General features: G+C 40.0%; 1 protein-coding gene across 2 annotated transcripts in view; it reads right to left on the bottom strand.

The window, feature by feature from the left end:
- Positions 1-23,698, bottom strand: part of med19 (mediator complex subunit 19) — a 35,087-nt gene that overhangs the window by 6,968 nt on the left and 4,421 nt on the right. For both annotated transcript variants that reach the window (XM_031904746.1, NM_001101806.1), the window contains 2 exon segments: positions 19,001-19,123; positions 3,761-3,894 (listed from right to left, as the gene is read on the bottom strand). In XM_031904746.1, the coding sequence (XP_031760606.1) occupies positions 3,761-3,894; positions 19,001-19,123 (257 nt within the window).

Raw genomic sequence — 23,698 nt, 5'->3', positions numbered from 1 at the left:
ACTTTGGAGTAAAAAGAAATGTGTACCCATTATAGATTCGGGGGAGTGTACTTTTTTGTAGCATTATCCCACATAAAGGATGTAATTGTGTTGCAGGAGCTGAAATGACAGATCATATGGGGGTATGTTCCCATTGGGGCCCCTACATGCCACATACTTAGGTAAACCTATACATATTGGGCATCAAACTGTTCAGTGGACCCCAGGCATTCAAATTTAGGGTGTTTTATCTTGGTATCTAATGATATGCGGGAGATAAGGTTCTGCAAAGTGGAAGCTTTGAGGGGATTTTTGGAAAAAATTTCTAACTTTAGAAAAGCTTTGCAGCTTGGTACTTTGGAGTAGAAAAACATGGGTATCCATTTTAGATTCGGGGGAATGTGTACTTTCCAAAAATATATGACTTTCTGGGGTGAGCGTACTTTTTACTAGCTTTATCCCACATATAATGATGTAAATGTGTTGATTTTGCTGGAGCTGAAATGACAGAAATGATAGATCATATGGGGGTATGTTCACATTGGGGCCCCTACATGCCACATACTTAGGTAAACCTATACATATTGGAATTACACCAAAACTCTACCATATTTTGAAAGCTTAGGTTGTCCTGAAAAAAACAATGTATTGTTTTCCTGGGTAAACTAAAAGTCCCCCCGAGGAAAGGCCCCTAAAGTGAAACAGTGCAAAATGTTCAAAAACTGTCTGGCAGTACAAGTTCCGCTTTGTCCAAAACCCCTGGCAGTGAAAGGGTTAACAGATGTTTGAATACATTTTGATAGTTTAAAAACAACTTCGGTATGTACAGTATTTAGCAGAATTAAGTCTTTTTTTCCTTGAGGTGTAAATAGACTGCCGAGTCTTGTCCTGAGGAGTTGGCCACAAATTTAGCAATGTTCCTCAGGCTAACATCTTAGCTCCCTTAGTTGGAAACATAGTACACCACATTCAGAGCTCCATGGACTTTGTCAAAAAAGTCCAGGAGTTAAATCTGGATATCAATGAAACAATGGTGTCCTCTGATGTTACATCTCTGTTCACATGCATACCCACTACCGAGGCAATTGAAACAGTGAGGAAACGGCTGAAACAAGACACCCCCCCCTCAGCAGCAGAACAAAGCTGAACCCAGAACACGTTTGTTCCTTACTGGACCTAAGTCTGAATACTGGTCTATGCTGTCCAGTGCAGTGCAGTGAAGAGTGCTCTGACATATACACTGGGGAGACAAAACAACCTCTCTGTAAGAGAATGGCCCAACATAGGAGGGCTAACTCCTCAGGACAAGACTCAACAGTCTATTTACACCTCAAGGAAAAAGGACACTCTTGAGGACGGTGATGTGCATATTTTGGACAGAGAGGACAGATGGTTTTAAAGAGGTGTGAAAGAGGACATTTATGCATGCCTGGAAAAACCATCCCTAAACAGAGGGATTACCCCGGCAGTATCACAACAGTTTACACTGAACCCCTCTGTAACTGCTCAGGGGTCCAGGTGAAGTCAGACAATTTATTGGGGGTCACGGGAGTTTGCCCCAATTTTAAACCCTTCACACTGCTCTGCCTTGTCATTGCTTGATACAATGGTTGCATATGTTTTAACGTAAAGTACACAATTCATGTAACGTCACACTACGCATCCAGGGTAGGAGGAGTGAGTTTTATGAATTCTTATGGAAGGGGGGAGGAGGAGAGGGGAGAAATGAGAGAACTGCGCAGACACTGGCACCTAGAATGAAGGATTTTTCTGAGAAGAAATCAGATACCCCAAGAACATGTTTACAAAAAAGGAGACAAGAAATCCGCAGTTTCTTTTGATAGAGTGCAGCTTTTCTGTGAGTGCTTATGGCTTTATTTACATAGACCTTTCTGAAAAAGCTTACTTAGTTTTTACCTTTCCTTCTCCTTTAAAACACAAGTGCTTTAATGAGAGGGAAGTGTGCATCTTGCCCTTATTACATGTGACGAAACTGTGACTGTGGCACATTTTTCCCAAAAACATTGTGGTGTGCCCCCCCTCCCCCACTGGTGTCTCACCTGACAGGTAACCCCAGCAGCGCTGCATAAAAATAGCCATTTCTGTCATCGAGAGGGTATTTGTCAGGTGAAATATTTTTCACATTTTGGCATTGCCCCACTAGGTAGAGGATACTTGGTTCTTGTCTGTACAGTTACCCTGGCAGCTGTTTCTCTGTGTACAGTCAGGGAGATCTAGTGAGCAGGCCTCTTATGTCTTGGAAGAGATATTCCTGCTGAGGAACAGCAGGTACAGGCAAGAGGTCAGAATTTTTTTTTGTCACTTTTGATTATTATTGACTGGCAGGTTTAGAGGGGGCGTAATCTCCCAAAACCTCAAAGTGATACTGACATGAAAAAACTACTTTTGAAAATATTAATGTATATAAAAAGTTGCCTATGGGTCATTTTGACCATTTTTCACCGATAGGGCTCCTTTTGTAAGTAAGTGTTACTTAAAGTTCCTGAACCTGACTGTTCCTTTTCAACCTGTCAGTTATAGCTTCTAATGCTAACGGACTTCTGCTGCACAAATGCCCCCTGATAGAGGAACATGGGGATCAGATAGGTAATGTAAAAGCATCAGGAATTATGTTTTGGCAAAATTATAAAGATGATTCACAGACAATGTAATGATTTATTTAAAAGACAGTTTTATTTTAAGCGTCAATATCTCTTTAAAGGAACAGTAACACAAAAAATAACTTTTAACATGTCCCTTCTAAATACTTTATTAAGATATGTAGCATTTAAAAAAATGCAATATTCTACGTGATTTCAGAATAAATTACATTACCAATGCTTTACTGTGCAGAGCTTGAAAAGGCAATCCGGTAACTGCTAGACTTTCGGTTTAATCTGGAAGTTAATATGCTGCATTCTTCAGAGTCTATTTTGAGTGATTTTTCGCTATTAGCAGATGGGGCATGGAGAGGAAATCAGAGACGTAAAAAAACACAACTGCTATGGAAATTTCTATATGATTTATTTAATAATCAAAGTGTATAGAAAGGATATTTTGAAGGGAAAAAAATTGTGTTACAGTTCCTTTAAAAAAAGAAATCCACCCATGTTGGCAAGGCCACATGAGAATAGACAGTGCTTGTATTGCTATTGTATACTGAAATGATGATTCTGTACAGAGTTGCAAAGTAGCCTGAATTTACCTCATGAGGCAACTTTGGGCTACTTTAGAAAGCGTAAGCAACACGTTTTCCCCCCACTGGTGTTACATATTACTGCTGATGGGAAGTTTTGTCACCCACAGTAGCACAGGCAACAAAATGTACGGTCACTGCCATTTTCCTTAACTGGAAACTACCTTTTCTACTACAATTAATATCTGACTGTTTAGCAAGTAGTCAGATTTTAAGAACTCTGCACAAAAAGTGTCTAAAAGTTAAAGACTATTATCACAATAATTATATAAAATGTTGAAGTAACTATTATCACTATATATTAGATTAAAAAATTTTGCATCATACCAAAGCTTTGTAGGTACTGCCTGGCCAAAGCAAGTATAAAGAAAACTATATACCTGAACAATGTGCATCTCTATAAAAAAATAAATAAATATATGTTGAATAAAAACAGCCTATATGTAAAACCCAGTTTTATCTAAATAAACTATTCATAAAAATATTTATTAATTGGTTTATGTTACCTAACTAATGCTTTATTCCCCCCACCCTTTTTGTCTGTTATTCCCTGAGCACCAAAAAAAAAAAAAACATTATACTCACTGGTCCAGTGTGCAGTCTGAATCCAGTCAACAAGGCACCTGTTAGTGGAGTGAAGGAGTTTCCACAGATCGGTGGCTTTTCAATCAGTGAACGTAGACTGCTGTTATCCTGAGCGCCTGGAGTATCAATCATACCTACAAAAAGTAGACACAGAAATGCCACTTTCGTTAATTAGTTTTATTACATACTCTGCTTTCTAGTCCAAACTATAACATTGCTATTTTATTTGTTAATTTTTATTTTACTTACAAATTATTATTTCAGTCAAGGATGAGGATATAAAAGAACAAGGCCACAGGCCTTAGTTTGGTCAATTTGCTATGGGACCAAAATGTAAATATAAATATATATATATATATATCTTTATCTATATAAAATCTACAGTTTGGTCATTTCCCTATGGGGCTAAATGAACGGATAAAAAAGGTAAAAGCAGACTAAAATGTGTCCTTTTGTAGTACATAAAGCAAAGCCAGAGAACTTAAAGAAGAAAGAAAGCAGTTTTCAATCAACTACACTAAAATGTTCCTTAGAAGCCCCCTCCTGAAACGCTGTTTTATTTTTTTAAATATAATTACATAATTATCGCACCAATGCATAGAAGTTCGGCTTCTTTCCAGAGTTTGTGGCCGCCATTTTATTTATTTGAGACCACGTCACTTCCCTCTGTCTATGCTTCATACTGCACATGCACCTCCTAGTGACCCCACACACGCTCTCCCAGTAGATAATGTAAACAATTAGTTATGCAGGATTAGTACAGACCTCAGTCGCTTCTGTTCAGGGTGTTGCTATAGTAATGCTCTGTGCAGAAGCGTAACTGTGATTGGCGATGCGAGCCGACAGGAGGGGCAGAGAGGTCAATGATAAGGCTCGGGAATGTCATGTGACCCAAGCGTCATCAATACAGCAGGGGACTGAAAGCTGGCTACTGCGCATGTTTGGGGCGCATTAAGAAAGGAATGCGCATGCGTGCGCCAAAAATAAACTTCATTAAGAAAGAGAAGCTTTCTGTGCATTGTACTACAGGTAGAAAGTTTTTTTAGCAAATGAAGGAGCACTGTGCAGAAACCAATGAACACTAGAATTAATCATTAACAGTAAGTATATGTTCACCTGATTGCACCTTTAATTTTTTTTTACCTTTAGTTGTCCTTTAAGGAAGCAAGTTTCTTTTTCAGTACACACCGTTTATGAGCTAGAGTTTGTTGCTACTTCTGCTCTCTCCCTGCAGCTCTTCCTCCACTCTTGCCCCCTCCCATTTTATTTTCTGGCTTGGCTCGAAATTGCATAACACAGCTTGCTTCTTTTTTCTTACTCCTTTCCAACCACTCTCCATGCTACAGTCCCGCTTTACTTTCGTGTCAGGTCTCAGTCTTCCTGGCCTTCCATGTTACATAGGGTTGAAAAATAGACCAGAGTCCATCAAGTTCAACCCTTCCAAGTGAACCCAGCACACACATAAACCTATTCTGACTTATCTATACACCCACATACATGAATTATATATACCAACATCAATAATAATTGTAGATTGGGGGCGGGGCCTTGGTCCTTGATGGAGTAACAGAAGTTCTACGAAGCTCCTGCACACCCGGGGGATTTATCTATAGTTACAGCCTTAGCAAACCCATGACTGACCACCATAAATAGACTTTAACTCTGTGGTCAACATGGTCAAATGATGCAAGAAACAATCTATGACCCTCACAGCCTTCTACGGCAAAGAAACAACCAGAACAGGTGCCGGACCCCGAGGACAGCCAACATGGTGCCTCACAACAGAATATGGACGAAGGCCCAGCAACTTCACCTCCCACAATACGGGACTGCGATCTAAACTCTGGCACCAATGACCACTAAATTGCTCGAAGAGCTTTTTGCCACATTACGAACAGACCTCCAAACGGAGCCATAAAATAACTAACTTAGAACGGAACTGCGCTTCATTGGAAAGCACACAAACTAAGATGTCAGAACTGGGAATAGAACACATAATGATCTGGTAGACCACAACTATTCGCTGGAAGACCAGATCACCAACTTGCAACTCAAACTAGCAGACCTAGAGGACTGCAAAAGCCGGAAGAACTTGCAGTTCTGGGGAATCCCAGAGGACGTGAAGCAAGATGGCCTAGTGGACAATATATGGGGGAATTCATCAGCAAAATGCTTCCCAAAATAGAAAAAAAACGCACTAGCAATTGACCGGGTATATAGGCCCCCAAAGCAGCTCCACGGGATGTCATTGCATGTATACATTTCTACCAAACAAAAGAACAGTTCATGAGAGAGGACAGAACATCTATCAGCAGCTATCAGATAGCTACAAGGAGGTAAAAATCTTTGCAAACCTGTCGGCATTATCAATACAGAGAAGAAGAGAATTCCACCCTATCGCAAGAGCCCAATGCAAACATAATAATCTGTACAACTGGGCATGTTTCACCAAAATGATTATTTTCAAAGACAACAAGGCACACGTGACACAATTACCTCCGGCAGCAACCCGCACTGCTTTGAAACTGCACTGAAACTTTAAACACTTTAAAAGTTTATTACAGGTAGGGGGGGGGGGGGTTATTGCTTTCCAAGAGACAGACAGTTTAACTGATAAGGGAGGGCATGTCAAAAGGTCTAGCATGTACAGGATGGTGAAACTGCATACCCCCAGATGGCATAATGCCCCCTGGTGTGCAGAAAATAGTTTTCCCTCCCCACACCGAGATATGGTTTCTCATAATTGGGGTTACTGCCATTTGCGACAGAGATTCACATAGGAATTCACTACACAATTGTACAAGAACGCTCTGATTGGGTCGCTGCATGGACAACTCGCCTCAATATACACCCACCATGAAATGTATTTCAATTAACGCACAGGGATTGAATTCCCCATACAAAAGCCCTAAACTTTGGAAAGAGATAAACGCCCAAAAGGCAGACCTAATATGGGTACAGGAAATCCACTTTCAGGACCCCCTTCTGCTACACATCATTCCTACCCGGCTATACATACGGACGCAACCAAAACCAAAAAAGCTGGTGTAGCACTTATAGCGGAATATGATCTTAATTTATCCATGGTGTCAGAGTGGAGCGACCCAGAAGGTCCTTATTTTGGTATATAAACTAAAAGAAAAACTATACACCTTGGTAAATATCTAAACACTAAATAAAAATCAGATCCACTTTCTCACAGCAGTAAGTAACAGCAAGTCAATTACAGTAGGACCTATTTCATGGTCAGACCAAGCACCGGTAACTATTACAGTAGATACAGGAACAATGATACACAAAAACTACACATTGTTAGCAGACCCCTAATTTAAGGCACAGATAGGTACAGCCATTTTTTTTTAATCCAATGCAACACAGCAGTAAAAAAACAAAGATCCCAAAAACAAAAGGAACTTTGGGATGAGTTTTAAACACTCACAGCCCTTAACAAACGAACCCCTTCACATCAGAGGGCAGCTCGAAGTTATTAGAAATCATATGTACTGGATCTAGCGATCTTTAACAACCCACAACATATAGAAAATGTGCATGTAGTAGAACCCCTAGGTAATACTGTTAACTGCTTCCTTTTTGGGATGGCATTGCGGGGAGATAAATCCCCCGCACCAACGAAGATTAGTTGCGTGGCGACTAATATTCCCATATGCCACTGCCCTTACAGTTAATCAAACTTTGTAATTTAGCACCAAAAACATTTGAAGAACTAAACCCCAACAGTTAAACAAACACCAATGGCTTTAAATAAGTATATTTTATTAACTTTTTTTGTTGATTTGAAAAAAATTGCTTCATCCAGCCATCATGAAAAAAACCTAATTTGTGTGTAAACAATTTTGCCTGTGACCAAGAGATTTGAAATAACAACAAGTACTCACTGGACTTAAATTGTGTTAACTATTAAAGGACTAACACGATCTGGCAGAAAAGCTGATGCTGCCACTTTAAAGACTGAACACAAGCAGGAGAGATCAGAAAAGGAACTTGAAGCAACACGCGCAGATTCTGGGTAAGCTCAAAACAGAGATGGTGGAAGTGGAAGTTCAACCGAAACTTACAAGACTACCAGACAGGTTGCGCCTACATGTTTGGGGAAATGCCGAGTGGGCAGTGTTCCAGCCAGAAATGGACCAGACTGCCAGGCCACCCCAAGAGATTGCCAAATATGTCACCACTCTGATTCATCCCTTAAGTATACAAGCAGCGAAGAGGAAGTCACAAAGAGCCCTTCACTCTAGGCAGCAAATTTTCTAACAGGACAGCCACACAGAGAGAAAAAGGCAAGCATACTGTATGCAACCCACAAGCCCCAATTGCCAGGAAACCTATCCATCAGAATCTGGTGGAAGAGGTAACAAATCTAGTAATCAATATCTCACCAAATCTGCTGGATCCTAGTGAATGCTGTCTTCTAAATAAAGGGTTGAGTTTTGTTACAGCCTATGATAATAATTTTATTGACTGGGAAACACAATTTAATATGTGCTCTAATGCAAAAATTGTGTACTGAAAAGATTAAACACAAGTGCTTTAGCCACATTAGGTTTAAAGAAACAAAGTAATTATATCCCATCAATAGAAAATGCCTCTGCAGAAATGTTTGATAAATTGGTGACAAACAAGGTTAAACATCTGTGGGAACCATCTTGGAGAAAACCTAAAAAATTTTAAAAAAAAAGAAAAGATGGGACTAAAAATTCTTAAAGAAAACACTAATATAATTATTAAAAAGGTGTATAAATGATGGCCAATAGTGGTCATGGATAAAAACGCTTACATTGGCCACAAGCCAATTAAAAAAAAAAATCTAACCTAACCATTACTATTGATTAAGTCTCCATATGGGAGTTGGTAGAAAGTTTAGTCCTAGGAGCTGAATCAAATGGTACTATTACATAAGATATTAAAGAGATACTGACACGAGAAATTAAATCTTTTTTTACATCATAACACTGTCTTTGCATGCCATTTATAATTTTTCAATTAAAGTATTGTGCATATGAGGTTTACTTGATTAAATGTCCTTTGGGTATGCATATGTGGGTTAAACCATTAGGCCAGTGAGAACCCGCATAGGTGAGCACAGAGGCTATACAAAAGGAATTTTGATCCTAAAAAAATCCGAATCCTTATTAGCCAAACACTTCTATGAAGTAAAGCACCATATCTCACAGTTAAAGGAATATTGCCATGGGAAAACACATTTTATTTTTTAAAAATAACGCAAAAACAAGGACATTGCCTTGCATACTGTATTGGACTGATTGGCTCAAGTGTACTAAGGGGGTAAAGAAAGAAGACGGGCACTTGCTGTGTGAGACTATTTAACAGTGGTTGTTAAACTATTTCTTATCACTTGAAAAATGACCCGATACATGTCATGATAAGCAACTATAAAAATTGCAGACTGAAGTACTGCTGCTTTGTATTAGCCCACATATTTCCCTCAGACTGATGGGGTGGTAGAGGGGGTTTTAGGTTCATAAAAAAAAAAATAAAAAAAAAAAAATATATATATATATAAGGGATTTTTTTCCCCTGCCAATTCATCCATTATTGAAGGAGGACAAAGGCACAGTGGGATTAGCCATCTAAAAAGACATTGGTACTATTATATATATATATATATATATATATATCTATATATATATATATATATATATATATCAATCCAAATGGTGTCCGCACTCCAAGGCTCAATATTCTGCGGGGTGCATAGCCAAAATTATGTATATATAGAAAATAATCATCTGTGGCCAGCACACCCTTCAATGTTTTATCAAAAATTTATTGAAAATATATTGTTAAAACCGACGTTTCGGTCCTCATTAGGACCTTTCTCAAGGATAAAAAACAATAGTGCATCACATCACATCAAAATACCATTATACTCTAGCATGTGAAAATAAGTGCCCAATCTCCAACAATTATATTGTTTTAACAATATATTTTCTTGTTAAAAAGAATCAGAGGTTTCTCAAGGATAAAACAATAGTGTCCACACCAAAAGTAAATATCATCTCAATTTCAACAAGTGGAAAGAGTGCCCAATCCCCATCATCAAACCATTATACAATTAGCCAATACTATTGTGTATGTGCGAATTCAAACGGGCCAATGTCTGGCCATTAACAGTGCATAATTATGTTTTAAAAACATTTTTTTCCAGTGTATATAAATTCAATATATAATCGCATCATAAAATTAGTGTTACATCCAATAAAACCTTGTACATAGTGTAATAACCTATTTGCCATAAGGTTTCACCTGTGAGATCGTATATTGCACTTTATAATTGTATTTTTTAGCGTTGCACTTTTTTTTTTTATATCTATTTATCAATTTTATTTTTACAGGTTGATTAATACCGTATATACTCGAGTATAAGCCGAGGGAAATGCAGCCGTTACTGCAAGTTGAAGTGATGTCACCCCCCTCCCAGCAGCCAATTAGCAGAACAATGTGAAAGCATCAAGATAGCAGCTCCCAGTATATATCAGAATAGAACTCAATAGTAAGAAATCCAAGTCCGGCTTGGGACTCCCCCAGTTACATGGGAGTAGGAGCGCGTGCATCGGTTGCATTTCACAGCGAATCCATATATATCCGCAGCTAACCCTAAGTGCAAGCCAATAATATGCTTTATATTGTTCCACCCAGCCTGTTCCCAGCTTCCCATTGTGCATTGTTTCCTTTCCTTTGTGTCAACTTTGCCCTGTGATTGGCCACAAGTGAAGGACATATCTGAAGCCCGTGGCCTGGATAACATGGAAAGGGGTGCAGATTACACAAGTTAACACAACCTCTAACATAGTGCCAATGGGGACAATTTTTATTGGAATCTTATCTTTAATAAAATGGGAACTCTCTCAAATATACACACAAACCCTTGTTGTGTATACACACACATACCCCTTGAAGCGTAAGATGCCGCCGGTGCCCTGGCGATGCTCATACCCATAGAAGCCGTTGCAGCCGAAGCGGCGCTTAAGATGGCGGCGCCGATGCAGCCGAAGCGGCGTACGATGCCGCCGCCGGTGCGCGTCACATCGGTGCCCTGTCGAGAAGCCTATGCAGCCGATGAGGCATACCTGTATCCAAGGAGCGATGACGCGGCAGCACGCACGTTAGGTCGTCCACAGGGGCGCGCATCGGTTGTATTACCGTATATACGCGAGTATAAGCCGAGGTTCACTTTTTAAGCACATTTTCAGTGCTGAAAAACTCTGCTTATACTCGAGTATATACGGTAACAATATTGTTGACATTGGGTTACAATGCGTCTTGAAAAATGAGGTTGAGCAGTGGCAATGGACGTAGATAGTATTTAATGTCTTAAGAGAGGGTAGAAGTGTCTCGGTGAGGATCAAGGAGGGTCATTTGTGTCGTTCATAGGTTGGTGATTAAGTTCTTGAGTTTTGAAGGTTGTCCAGGGTTCCCAGATTTCTTGGTGTTTATCCAGTGAGTCTGATAGGGTAGCTGCAAGGTAATGCATAGATTGTATATATTCCATGCAGGATTTTAATTGGGAGATAGATCGGTGTGGAGCTAGCCAGTTCAGAGCAATAACCCAACATGCTGCGGCTACAAGTTGTAGGGTCAGTTTGTTTTGGGTTTTTGTAGTTTTAGTAGGTAATGAAAATAGTGCTAGATCTTTGTCCACGGCAACTTCTGTTAGCAGTACCTGAGAAATGAGTTTTAATATTTGGGACCAGAATCTTTCTACTGTTGGGCAGGACCACCAAGAGTGGAAGTAGTTTCCTTGCATGTAACAACCCCTAAAGCATAATGGTGAAAAGGCAGGGTTAAACTTGTTTTTTAAAGTTGGCGTGACATACCATCTGGAAAGAAGTTTGTATGTTGTTTCTTTGATACTTATATTGGGGGAGATCTTTTTTGCAGAAATCCATATTCTTACCCATTTTTGGTAAGGAAGTGGGGAGTGAAGATCTGTATCCCATTCTCTCATGTATTTGCATAGGTTATCTGGGGGCTCTGCCCTTAAGTGACAATATATCTGGGTTATTGACCCTGAGAGACATGTGGGAGACTTGCACTGGAGTTCAAAGCTAGATATCTCTGTTGTTGGGCTGTTAGGTTTTTGTGAGAGGTAAAAGTGATGAATTTGTGTGTATCAGTAGTGTTCTGAAGCTGGAATGTTATGGTTTTCCTTGAGGTATACTAATGACTTCAGTCCTCTGGGAGTGATGAGGTCTGCTAGTTTATTAAAGTTATTTTGCGACCACCAAGATAAATTTTTTGCTGTTAGTCCTGGTATAAAGTCTGGGTTCCCTACTAGTGGTTGTAGATTGCTGTTCGTTTGGTGTGTTAAAATTTTTGGTTTTAGCAGGGTCCAGATCTTTAGGTGGTGTGAGATAATGGGGTTTGATATGTGGTATGATTGTATGTTTTGTGTGGTTGTCCATAATAAAGCTGATGTATGTAGAGGGGAGATGGAAGCATTCTCAAAGTCGACCCAGGGAACTGTATTTGGTTGTGCGTGCCATTGAATGAGTTGGGTAAGTCTGGCTGCTCGTGTAATATGTAAGAAAGTGGGGGACGTTTTGTCCTCCTTGAGTGTAAGTTCTGAATAGTGTATCCTTGTTTATTCTGTGTCTTTTGTTGTTCCAAATGAAGTTCAGGGTTTCTCTTTGGAATGAGAAAATTTCTTTAACCTGAATTGGGATAGGGAGAGCCCTAAATAGATATAGGGGTTTGGGTAAAACAACCATTCGGATTGTAGCTATATGCCCAAACAGAGATCTGCAATCTAGTCCAGTCAGCAAGTCTTTCACGTAGTTGTTTAAGGATGGGGGGGGGGGTAATTTGCTGCATATAACGACTCATATGTCTTAATATTTTTGTTTCCATTGGAAAGGGAAGGTAAGTTCCAATAGTTTCTTTTGTGAAGCGGGGATGTTAATTGGTAGCACTTCTGTTTTGGATATATTGACCTTCAATCCTGAAATGTGGTAAAATCGGTCTAGAATTTGGAACAGGTTACAGAGACCAGTCAGGGGATAAGATATTGTCATATATATATCGTCTGCATATAGGCTAATTTTGTATTCTTTGGAGCCTTTAGTATATCAAGAGATATCTACATTTGATCTTATCATTTGTGCCAAAGGCTCCATTGCTAGTGCAAAAAGTAATGGCGACAAAGGGCACCCCTGACGGGTTCCCCTTTTAATCTGTATGGGGATGGTTTATGGAATAGCCTTATGTTTGCTGTTGGATTGTTATACAATACTCTAAGTCCTTCTAAGAAGGCCCCAGATATATTGTAGCAGGGTATAACATTAAATAGATAGGGCCAGTTATGGAGTCTAAAGCTTTGTACACATCTAACATCAATACGAGTATGGGAGACTTGGAGGCATTAGTGTCTGTTATTATATTTAGCAATCGTCTCATCACATCTGTTGTTTGTCATCCCAGAATGAAGCCTGACTGATCTGGGTGTATCAGTTTAGGCATTAGTTTGTTGAGTCTAGAGCCCAATATTTTGGAAAAATAATGGAGTTTGATATCTACATTTAATACAGAAATAAGGCAGTAATTTTGTATGTTTGTTGCATCTTTATTTGGTTTCGGGAGGAGGGATAAGTTTGCTTGGAGCATGTCGGAGGGGAGTGGATGGCCTTGCATCATATCATTATATCATTAAAGAGGATAGTCAAATGTGGGATTAAAAATTCTTTAAACTTTTTATAATAGCTCGCTGGAAGGCCATCTGGTCCAGGGCTGGAATTAGATCTTAAGATTTTAATAGCTAGGGTGACTTCCTCTTCTGTAATCGGGTTATTGAGTAAAGTTCTTTCATTTTGGGTCAGTTTTGGGAGGGGTATTGCCCCCAGAAAGGTATCTCTTTTGTCGCGGGTTGTTTGGGGGGGGGAGGAATAAAAATTGTGGAATTCTTGTATTATGTCCTCTGGGTTAACTAGTTTTGCTCCTTTAGAATTGTTTATGTGAGAAATTTGTTTAAAGCCCTGATCTTTTCTTGGTTTTTGGGACAATAGTTGGTTGGGTTTATCTTTAAGGTGGAATAACTTATGTTTGGACCACCTTATTAATTTTTCTGCCTTATTTATCAAAAGTCTTTGTAATTCTGACCTTATTTCAGTCAGTTTCTGAGAAATGTTGGGTTCAGTTGATGTTTTGTGTTTTGCCTCCAAGTTTCTCAATTCTCTTTCAAGTTTAACAATAGCTTCAATTCTTTTTTTCTTTTTGTGGGATGCCAACCTGATAAACGACCCCCTTATGACCACTTTATGTGCTGCCCAAATTGTGCCCATGGAGAGTTCTTCATCTAGGTTCATGAGCCAGTATTCCTGTAAATCGTCAGTTATGGATGTGGTTATAGTGAAATCTGATAGTAATGATTCGTTTAGACGCCAGGAGTGCATAGGTTGTGGTGTGTGAGTTAACTGTATTGTTAAGCTGGTTGGTGCGTGGTCGGACCAAGTTATGTTGAGAATAGAGGCATCTTTAACATTAGGAAGCATTAACTGTGGAAGTAAAATTATATCTATTCTTGAATAAGAGTAATGTACTGGGGAGAAAAAGGTGTAGTCTATATCGAATGGTTGTAAGGCTCTCCAGGTATCTACTAAGGATGTTTCTTGCATAAGTTGTTTTAAAAATTTCGGGGGGTTTAGTGTTGGGTAAGTTGTATGTTGTGAGCGGTCAAGTCGTGGGTCGAGTACCAGGTTGAAGTCCCCCATGACAACAACAGTCCCTTGAGAATGCAATGATAACAAATCAAATACCATTTAGTAATATGTACCGGCTTTCAGTATCCAAGATGGAATGGGTGAGTATAAATTGGACGTGGGGGCGAAAAGCTATGGCTACCCCTCTAGCTTTAGTATGGTAAGTTGTGGCATATATTTGTTGATAACATCTATGTATATAGGGGGGAGGTCCTTTGTCGGACCAGTGCGTTTCTTGCAATGCCACTATGTCCGCCTGTATTTTGTGGAAATATTGGCCTGCCATTCTTCGTTTTACCGAGGAATTCAGCCCCTTAACGTTATGGGATATAAACTTTAGTTCCATGGGGTTGGCTTAAAAATATTTGCTCTATAGAAGAGTAAACTAAACAGTAATAACAGATAGATAATTGGGCGGAATAACTCTGTGGGTTTGTTTGCAGGGGCCAGGTTATGGCTGGATTATATAGCGTAGTATTACCCATGTCTACCGGAAAAACAACTAAATTATATATAACAACATAAGTGTGACCTCTGGAGTTGTTGGAGGTCTTAACCATAAAAAACAAAATAATAACCATAACAAACCAATATAATGTATACAGTAAGCTATGCATTATACGAATAGGAAGATTCCTATCCTGAGGTAGTGTTACTCAGGAGGATCTGTAGCTTTCCTTTGGTAAGGTATAAATAATCAATCGGGTGATCCTTGTGAGGGTAGGGTGAGACGTCTTAGAAGGAAAACGGGTCCTCGGTCTCTCCCGCATCTGACCTCATGAACGGGCCCACAAGAGTCGGTCCGGTATCATAAACAGGTAGTTGTGAAGCGGTTTAGGGCGGTAGTGGTGGGAGGCTGTAAATTAGGAGTTTGATGGTATTATCATCCTGGAGCTTGGGTGTGGTGTTTGGGGGGATCCGTTTAGTTGTGTAACTTTAGGTGTTGCGTTTCGTTGTCACCTTTTCCCATATGGGTTGTAGCGGAGTCGCTTTGGTTTTGGCCAGTTTGGGGGGGTGAAGGAAAATCAGATAGTCCCAGCTTAGTAAGGAAGGCTTCACCATCTGAGGGATCTGTAAGCGTATGCGGGACCCCATTTTTAACTACTGTAAGACGGAATGAGAATCCCCAATGGTACTTAAAGCCCGCTTTGGTTAGACAGCTCGTAATAGGACGGAGGCCTCTCAGTTTCTGTAGGGTAATAGGAGATAGATCTTGGTACATTTGGATGGATTCGCCGTCAATCTCTACTGCCTCATGTGTTCCAGCAGATCTCAATAGGTCCTCTTTAGTTTCAAAGTAGTGTAGCCGCACTACTACGTCCCTGGGAGGTTCCCCATGTTGTGGTTTTGGACTTAGTGATCTATGGACTCTATCAATGAGCAGTAGTTATGAGGCATATTCAGGCAGGAGTTTGGCAAATAGTAGATCTAATAGCTTGCGTAAGTCAGTGTAGGATTCAGGTACATTTCTAGTCCGAATGTTATTTCTGCAGGACCGGTTCTCTAGGTCCTCAGTATGGTCAGATAGAGCATGTACTGACCTTTCCAGTGATGCCACTTGTTGCTGTAGAGTGTAGAGCGTTGTGCGTCGCTATGAAGTCGTCATGCTTGGAAGGTGTTGGTGATCTTTTGTAGAAGCCTGTCGAGGCTAGTATCTAGGTCGGATTTTGTCAGGCAGTTGCTGTGGTCTTCCCGTATAGTTTGAGAAGGGGAATCGCTGCCATCTTGGACTTTCTGCACGTCCTGTTGTTGCTGTTTAAAAAAGTTTCCTGCCTCATATTGAGGTTGAGATTTGGAGGTTGCCATCTCTTTATAATGTGAGGTGATTATAGTCCGTCGGCTCTTATAAAAATATATTGCTTAAAGTAGCAAAACGATCGCTTGAGTGAGGTACAGAGCGGGAGCCCAGCGAACCTGCAACTTCAGATGTGTGCGGTCAGCTCCGCCCCTAGCATTGCACTTTTAATTATGTCTTAAATGTCTTATGTCTTAAATAAACTTTTGACAAATTTTAAAGGGTGTGCCGGCCACGGAATATTTATTGCTAAATACTCAAACTTTGGCTGTGCACCCCGCAAAGTTATAAGCTTTGGAGTGCAGACACTACAAGGACTGAGATTATATATTATATATATATATATAATATACCCAAATTCTCTAACCCTATAGCGGAGCAGGTTGCTTGTGCTTTTCGACACGATCCCGCTGCCCGTCTTTTTGTGGCAACGTTCAAAACACCACAAATTTCCCATTGACTTTGACAGGGAAGATGTTCAAACTGCTGCCACTCTTACAGCTTTGAAGCTACATCCCCCAAACTTGAAAAACATAATCATGGGGTCACCCTGAATGAAACAGCAACATTTGTTGGATGACCCAAAGTGGGCAGAGCCAACAACAGCCAATCAAATTTCACCCATTGACTTTAATGGGGAAACCGAAACTGCTGCCAATTTTTGAGGCTACACTCCTGAAACTTGAATCACACGGTGTCAGCCTGAATAAAAATAGGATGATTGTTGGATGCCCAAAAGTGGGCATTTTTACCTATTGACTTGACGGAAATTCAACCTGCTGCCATTCTCACAGTATTAACACCAGGGTCCCCAAATCCCAGTTGGTCAATAGGGGACTGTAGTTTTAGTATTGGAAAAGTGGACGGAGCCACCAATAGCAAATCAGATTTCACCTATTGAATTTTATTGGTTTGATCCCAGGGTTCCCAAACTTTGCACCATCAGTCACTGGGTGACTACGTACTCAAGATTAGAAAAAGTGGGCTGGGCCACCAAAAGCCAATCACATTTCTTTCATTGTTTTCAGTGGGGAAATCGTAACCGCTGCCATTTTCACATGTATAATGTCAGGGTCCCCAAACTTTGCCCAGTTTGTCATTGGGTGACTCCACGTTTTAGAAAAGTCTTCATATGTTTAAATTTAAACTGCTGCCATTCTTTAAATATTAATACTAAAGGTCCCCAAACGTTGCAAAACTAGTCACCAGGTAACTGCGGTTCAGAGTTAGGAAAAGTGGGTGGAGCCACCAACAGAGAATCAGATTTTACCTATTTATTTTCAATCTGGAAATTCAACCTGCTGCCATTCTCACAGTACTAACACCAGGGTCACTGGGGACTGCATTTTTAGGTTTTAAAAAGTGGGTGGGGCCACAAACAGCCAATCAGACTTCATTTATTAACTTTTTTTTTGGTTTAAAATACTGCCTTTCTCGCACAATTTATGTCAGGGTTCCCAAACTTTGCACTGTCTGACCATGTATTCAGGGTTAGAAAAAGTGTGCGGAGCCACCACCAGCCAATCACATTTCACCTATTTACTTTCAATGGCGAAGTGTACAATGCTGTCAGTCCCACAATTTTTATGCCCGAGTCCCCAAACTTTGCCAAGTTGGACACTGGGGGACTGCAGCTCAAAAATAGGAAAAGTGGGTTGGGCCACTAAGAGCCAATCATATTTCATCCATTGAATTTTATTGGCTTAAATTTAAAATGCTGTCATTCTCACACTATTTATGCCAGGGTGCCCGCTGTTTGTCACTGGGTGACTTCAACTCAAGGTTAGAAAAAGTGGGCACATCCACCAACCACAATTTACCTATTGACTTTTATCGGTTTAAATTTAAACTGCTGCCGTTCTTTAACTATTAATACTAGGGTCCCTAAACTCTGCATAGTTAGTCACTGGGTAACTGCAGTTCCAGGTTAAAAAGTGGGCGGAGCCACCAACAGCCAATCAGATGTGACTCATTGACTTTCAGTGGGAAATTTAATTTGCTGCTATTCAGACACTATTACAAAACTTTGCACAGTGGCTCTTACTATATAACTGTGGTCCAAGGTTAGAAAAAGTGGGCCGAGCCAACAACAGATCAGATTTCATTCAACATGAAGTTTGTTCGCAAACTCCCTTTATAGTTTGGATTGATACTGTGAATAGGCTGTGACTTTAAATCTAGTAATAAGAATAGGGTTTTGAGCCTCCAAATTGTATTAATACAGAGGGTTGTACCATATCCTGTGTCAAATAATGACTAGGTTGGGCTGAGCCATCAGTGTCCCTATCAGGTGGGTCTGGATGCAATAGCTGATGTTAAGCAGGGCCCACTAACTCTTGTATTGAGCTTTGGTTGTTCTTTTTTTGATGTAATCTGTGTGTTCACTGTATACACCACCCCCTTTAATGTATAGTTCTGTGGAACATGTTGGGGCTTTATAAATATGTGTTTTTTAATGTAATTGAAACAATAAAATTAGCTGCTAGCCCAGTCAGGAGTGGGTGAGTTGTACTGTAAACAGAATTATAACTGTGTATGTTGCATCAAACAAGGCTTTGTTAACATAAACTAGGCAAAAATCTCCTTTTATCCCTTCATCACCATTTAACTTCCACAAAGCTACTTATTCTAAATGCCTTTTTGTTTTCTTTTTCAATGGTCAGCTGTAAAAACATGTTAAAAAGGCTAATACCACCTCCCTTTTTTTTTTACCTGGCAGATCTGGAAGAAAGTTGCTGAGTTTCTCTTTCATTTTTTTTCCACAGAATTTACTGAAGGAATGTTCCAAGTTGTAGTGCAAGATAAGATTGACACTGCCAGTGAGATCTGAAAGTCCTGAGGAATAAACAGACACAACTTTAAATATTTACACACAAAACTGAGAAAAAAATATTGCTGCCAATTTATTTTCAAAATCAGTGTACCTAACAGATTAGAATTACATTCTGGAGGTGGGTCAAAATTTTATAAAAGTTCTATATATAGCCACCCTTGACAGGGTTTGCTCTTACGAGTAAAAAAAAAAAAAAACCCCCAAAAAAAACAAAAATTAAAGCAGATCTAGTCAACGTCTGGGCAGCTGTTGTAGGCTAATTAATCCAGTTGATAAAGCCCCAAGGGGCAAAATGCATTACAGATACATTTACTAACCCATCCTTTACCTTGTTTCATTGTGAAGTGATAAATTCCGGGGCTTAAGAAACAGTGGTTGCACAGATTCTCTGGAAAGCAGAAGGATTTCAAATCCCAATATCACTTCACTATGAAACAGGTTTAGGAAGGAACTGCATTACAATGCGAGTCTAACAGAGTTAGGAAATAGTTTTTTACAAATATCAAATCTGTAGAATTAGGTATGTCTGCATCTAAATAGTTTCATGCAAAATAAACAAAGTAAAACATACAGGTCATAATCCTTGTTCAACAACCCCCCGCCCCCCCCCAGTTGTAAAGTTTTTAATCCATTAATGCAGTAATATGGTCCCCACTAGTTGTCTCCCCATTTCCTCAAATAACAATGCATTTAATAAATTGTGTGAGAAAAAAAAATGTAGTTTTATTACATAAACCAAAATCCAGTCTAAATCCAATAGTTACAATATCTTTACAGTCATATATTAAAGTGATACTGACACACAAAAAAAAACTACTTTTTAAAATATGAATGTACATAAAAAGTTACCTATAGGTCATGTTGATCATTTTTCACTGATAGGGCCGCTTTTGTTAATAATTGCTATTTGAAGTCCCTTAACCTGACTGTTTTGCAAACCTGACTGTCCCTTCTCAGCCTGTCAGTTATAGCTTCTAGTGCCAACGAACTCCTGCTGCAGAAATAAGGCAGCCCCCTCATAGAGGAACATGGGGGATTAGATAATATAAAAGCAGTGGGCAAATACTTGTAGGGCAAAATGATAAATGGCATGCAAAGACACGGTTATGATATATATAAAAAAAAAAAACAGTTACATTTCTGGTGTCCATATCTCTTTAAAGGAGAAGGAAAGGTACAATCATTGGAGGGGTTCTAAAATGTTAGGCACCACCCCCCCCCCCCGTGATTGTAATCGCTTACCTTATACCCCAGCCCTGGGTAGTTGTGAGAGTGATCCTCTTTCTTCTTCTAATAGGTGCACCACTCCGGGGTATAAGGCAAGCGATTACAATCACTGGGGGTGTGCCTAACATTTTAGAACCCCTCCAATGATTTTACCTTTCCTTCTGCTTTAAAGATAGAGGGGGATTTTCTGGCTGAACTGTGGTACATCAATAACACCATGACAGTTATATTAGATAGTTTAGTTGTTATAAGCCTTTATACATCAATCCCAAAACAAGGTGGTATGGGGGCTTCTTGAAAAAAAAATAAAAAATAGCCCCAGCACTAGGCTGAACCCACTGGGAGCGAGATCCCGGTGCAGGATCCCATTGGTTTAGAAATAGTCCTGCAATCTGAGCAGCAGTTACCAAGACTGCCACACTGGATGATCGAAGGGCTGCTGTAAATTTGCTGCCAGTGATAGGTGTCAGATTCTTGGAAGAGGGTGGAAAGGTGAGCTGTATACAGGGAAGCAAAAAGTACTAAAACACTTTTCTCATTAAACATGAGGTTGGCACTTATTATACATAATGCTTTATATCTGGAGTCATTTGACATCAAGCTGGCACTGCTACATGTTCTGGGGCATAAACATGTACCTTGCTATATGTATTTGGGCATTTAAAATCAAGTTGGCACTTGTATACTGTTAAAAGATAACTGCCACCAGTAAAAGTGTTGTGTATCTTAGGCTTTCTACTGAGCAAAGTTTACAGTTAAGAAGAATAAAAAGATTTTTTTCAAAATTAAGTTCATTACAAATAATTGTCGGCAGCAACAAAATGTAATCGCCATTTACTCCTGATATACTCCTCACTCCCAACTAAGCCTGTTCTGATGGTCCATTTTAATCTAATCCCCCTGGAAGAGCCAGTCGCACTGATATTTTTCCTTCACCTCAAAGATGACCCAACCTTAACCAGAAGCATGTAACATAGTAACATAGTAAGTTGGGTTGAAAAAAGACATACGTCCATCAAGTTCAACCATAATGCCTATACCTAACCTGCCTAACTACAAGTTGATCCAGAGGAAGGCAAAAAACCCCATCTGAAACCTCTCTAATTTGCCTCAGAGGGGAAAAAATTCCTTCCTGACTCCAAGATGGCAATCGGACCAGTCCCTGGATCAACTTGTACTAAGAGCTATCTCCCATAACCGTGTATTCCCTCACTTGCTAAGAATCCATCCAGCCCCTTCTTAAAGCTATATAATGTATCAGCCAGTACGACTGATTCGGGGAGGGAATTCCACAACTTCACAGCTCTCACTGTAAAAAATCCTTTCCGAATATTTAAATGGAACCTCCCTTCTTCTAAACGGAGTGGGTGCCCTCGTGTCCGTTGGAAGGACCTACTGGTAAATAAAACATTAGAGAGGTTATTATATGATCCCCTTATATATTTATACATAGTTATCATGTCACCTCTTAAGCGCCTCTTCTCCAGTGTAAACAGACCCAACTTGGCCAGTCTTTCTTCATAACTGAGACTTTCCATACCCTTTACCAGCTTAGTTGCCCTTCTCTGGACCCTCTCTAGCTCAATAATGTCCCGTTTGAGCACTGGAGACCAAAACTGAACAGCATATTCTAGATGGGGCCTTACCAGTGCTCTGTAAAGGGGAAGAATAACCCCCTCCTCCCGTGAATCTATACCCCTTTTAATACAGCTCAGAACCTTGTTTGCCCTTGCAGCTGCTGCCTGGCATTGCTTGCTACAGCCAAGTTTATTATCTACAAGGACTCCAAGATCCTTCTCCATTATGGATTTGCCTAGTGCAGTCCCATTAAGGTTATACGGGGCTTGCATATTTTTACATCCCAGGTGCATGACCTTACATTTATCCACATTAAATCTCATCTGCCACTTAGCTGCCCAGATTGCCAGTTGGTCAAGATCCTGCTGCAGGGATGTCACATCCTGGATAGAATTGACTGGTCTGCAGAGTTTTGTGTCATCTGCAAACACTGATACATTACTCATAATACCCTCCCCTAAGTCATTTATGAACAAATTAAACAAAAGTGGACCCAGTACAGAACCCTGAGGGACCCCACTGAGAACCTTACTCCAAGTAGAGAATGTGCCATTAACAACCACCCTCTGTACCCGATCCTGTAGCCAGTTTTCTATCCATGTGCAAACGACTTCACTAAGACCAATAGACCTTAGCTTAGAAAGCAGTCGTTTGTGGGGAACGGTATCAAATGCTTTGGCAAAATCCAAATAGATTATATCTACTGCATCCCCACTGTCCAGCTTCTTACTTACCTCATCATAAAAAGCAATTAAATTGGTCTGACATGACCTGTCCTTCATAAAGCCATGCTGATTACTGCTCATAATGCCATTCTCCACTACATAATTTTGAATGTGATCCCTTAACAAGCCTTCAAATAACTTGCCCACCACGGATGTCAAACTTACAGGCCTATAATTGCCAGGCTGAGATCTTATTCCCTTTTTAAATATGGGAGTGACATTCGCCTTCTTCCAATCACTAGGTACCATACCTGATGAAAGAGAGTCTGAGAATATCAGAAACAAGGGCCACTGCAATTCTGCCCCTAGCTCTCTCAGTACCCGAGGGTGTATTCCATCTGGCCCAGGTGCCTTGTTTACATTTATCGTGTGTAACCCTTTAAGCACCATATCCTGTGCCAACCACTGTGTAGTTGGAGCTGAGGCAACAGTGAAGCTATTGGGTGAGACTTGGCCCACTGGCTCCTCTACTGTATACACAGAAGAAAAGAACTGGTTAAGCACATCTGCCTTTTCTGTATCCGCTGTAACCATATTGTTATTATAACTCAATGGGGCCACACCCTCAACCTGCATCTTTTTACTATTAATATACTTAAAAAACTTTTTGGGGTTAGTCTTGGCCTCGGCCGCGATGCGCTCCTCATTTTCTATCTTTGCCTTCCGGATTGCTGTTTTACAACACTTGTTATAGTGTTTATATTCATTAAACGCAGCTACTGTCCCCTCTGACTTATATTTCTTAAAAGCTTTCCTTTTTTTCCCTAGTAACTTCTTTACCTCAGAGTTAAGCCACATGGGGTGATTCTTAACACTTCTACTTTTTCTTATTAATGGAATGAATTGAGAACAGTAATGATTTAATATCATTTTAAATGACAACCATTTCTGCTCTGTATTTTTATCAGAAAACATAATGCCCCAATCTATGCCCTGAAGCGCTGCCCTTAAGGAGCTAATATTTGCCTTCCTAAAATTCAGTGTCTTTGTTGCCCCCGTGTAAATTTGTTACTCGCAATGAATTATGAGGCTTGCAGTTCAATTGTG

The sequence above is a fragment of the Xenopus tropicalis genome, chromosome 7, assembly GCF_000004195.4.
Source record: "Xenopus tropicalis strain Nigerian chromosome 7, UCB_Xtro_10.0, whole genome shotgun sequence".
NCBI lineage: Eukaryota > Metazoa > Chordata > Amphibia > Anura > Pipidae > Xenopus > Xenopus tropicalis.
The sequence above is the reverse complement of the archived record's forward strand: the minus strand, read 5'-3'. Positions and strand labels throughout refer to the sequence as shown.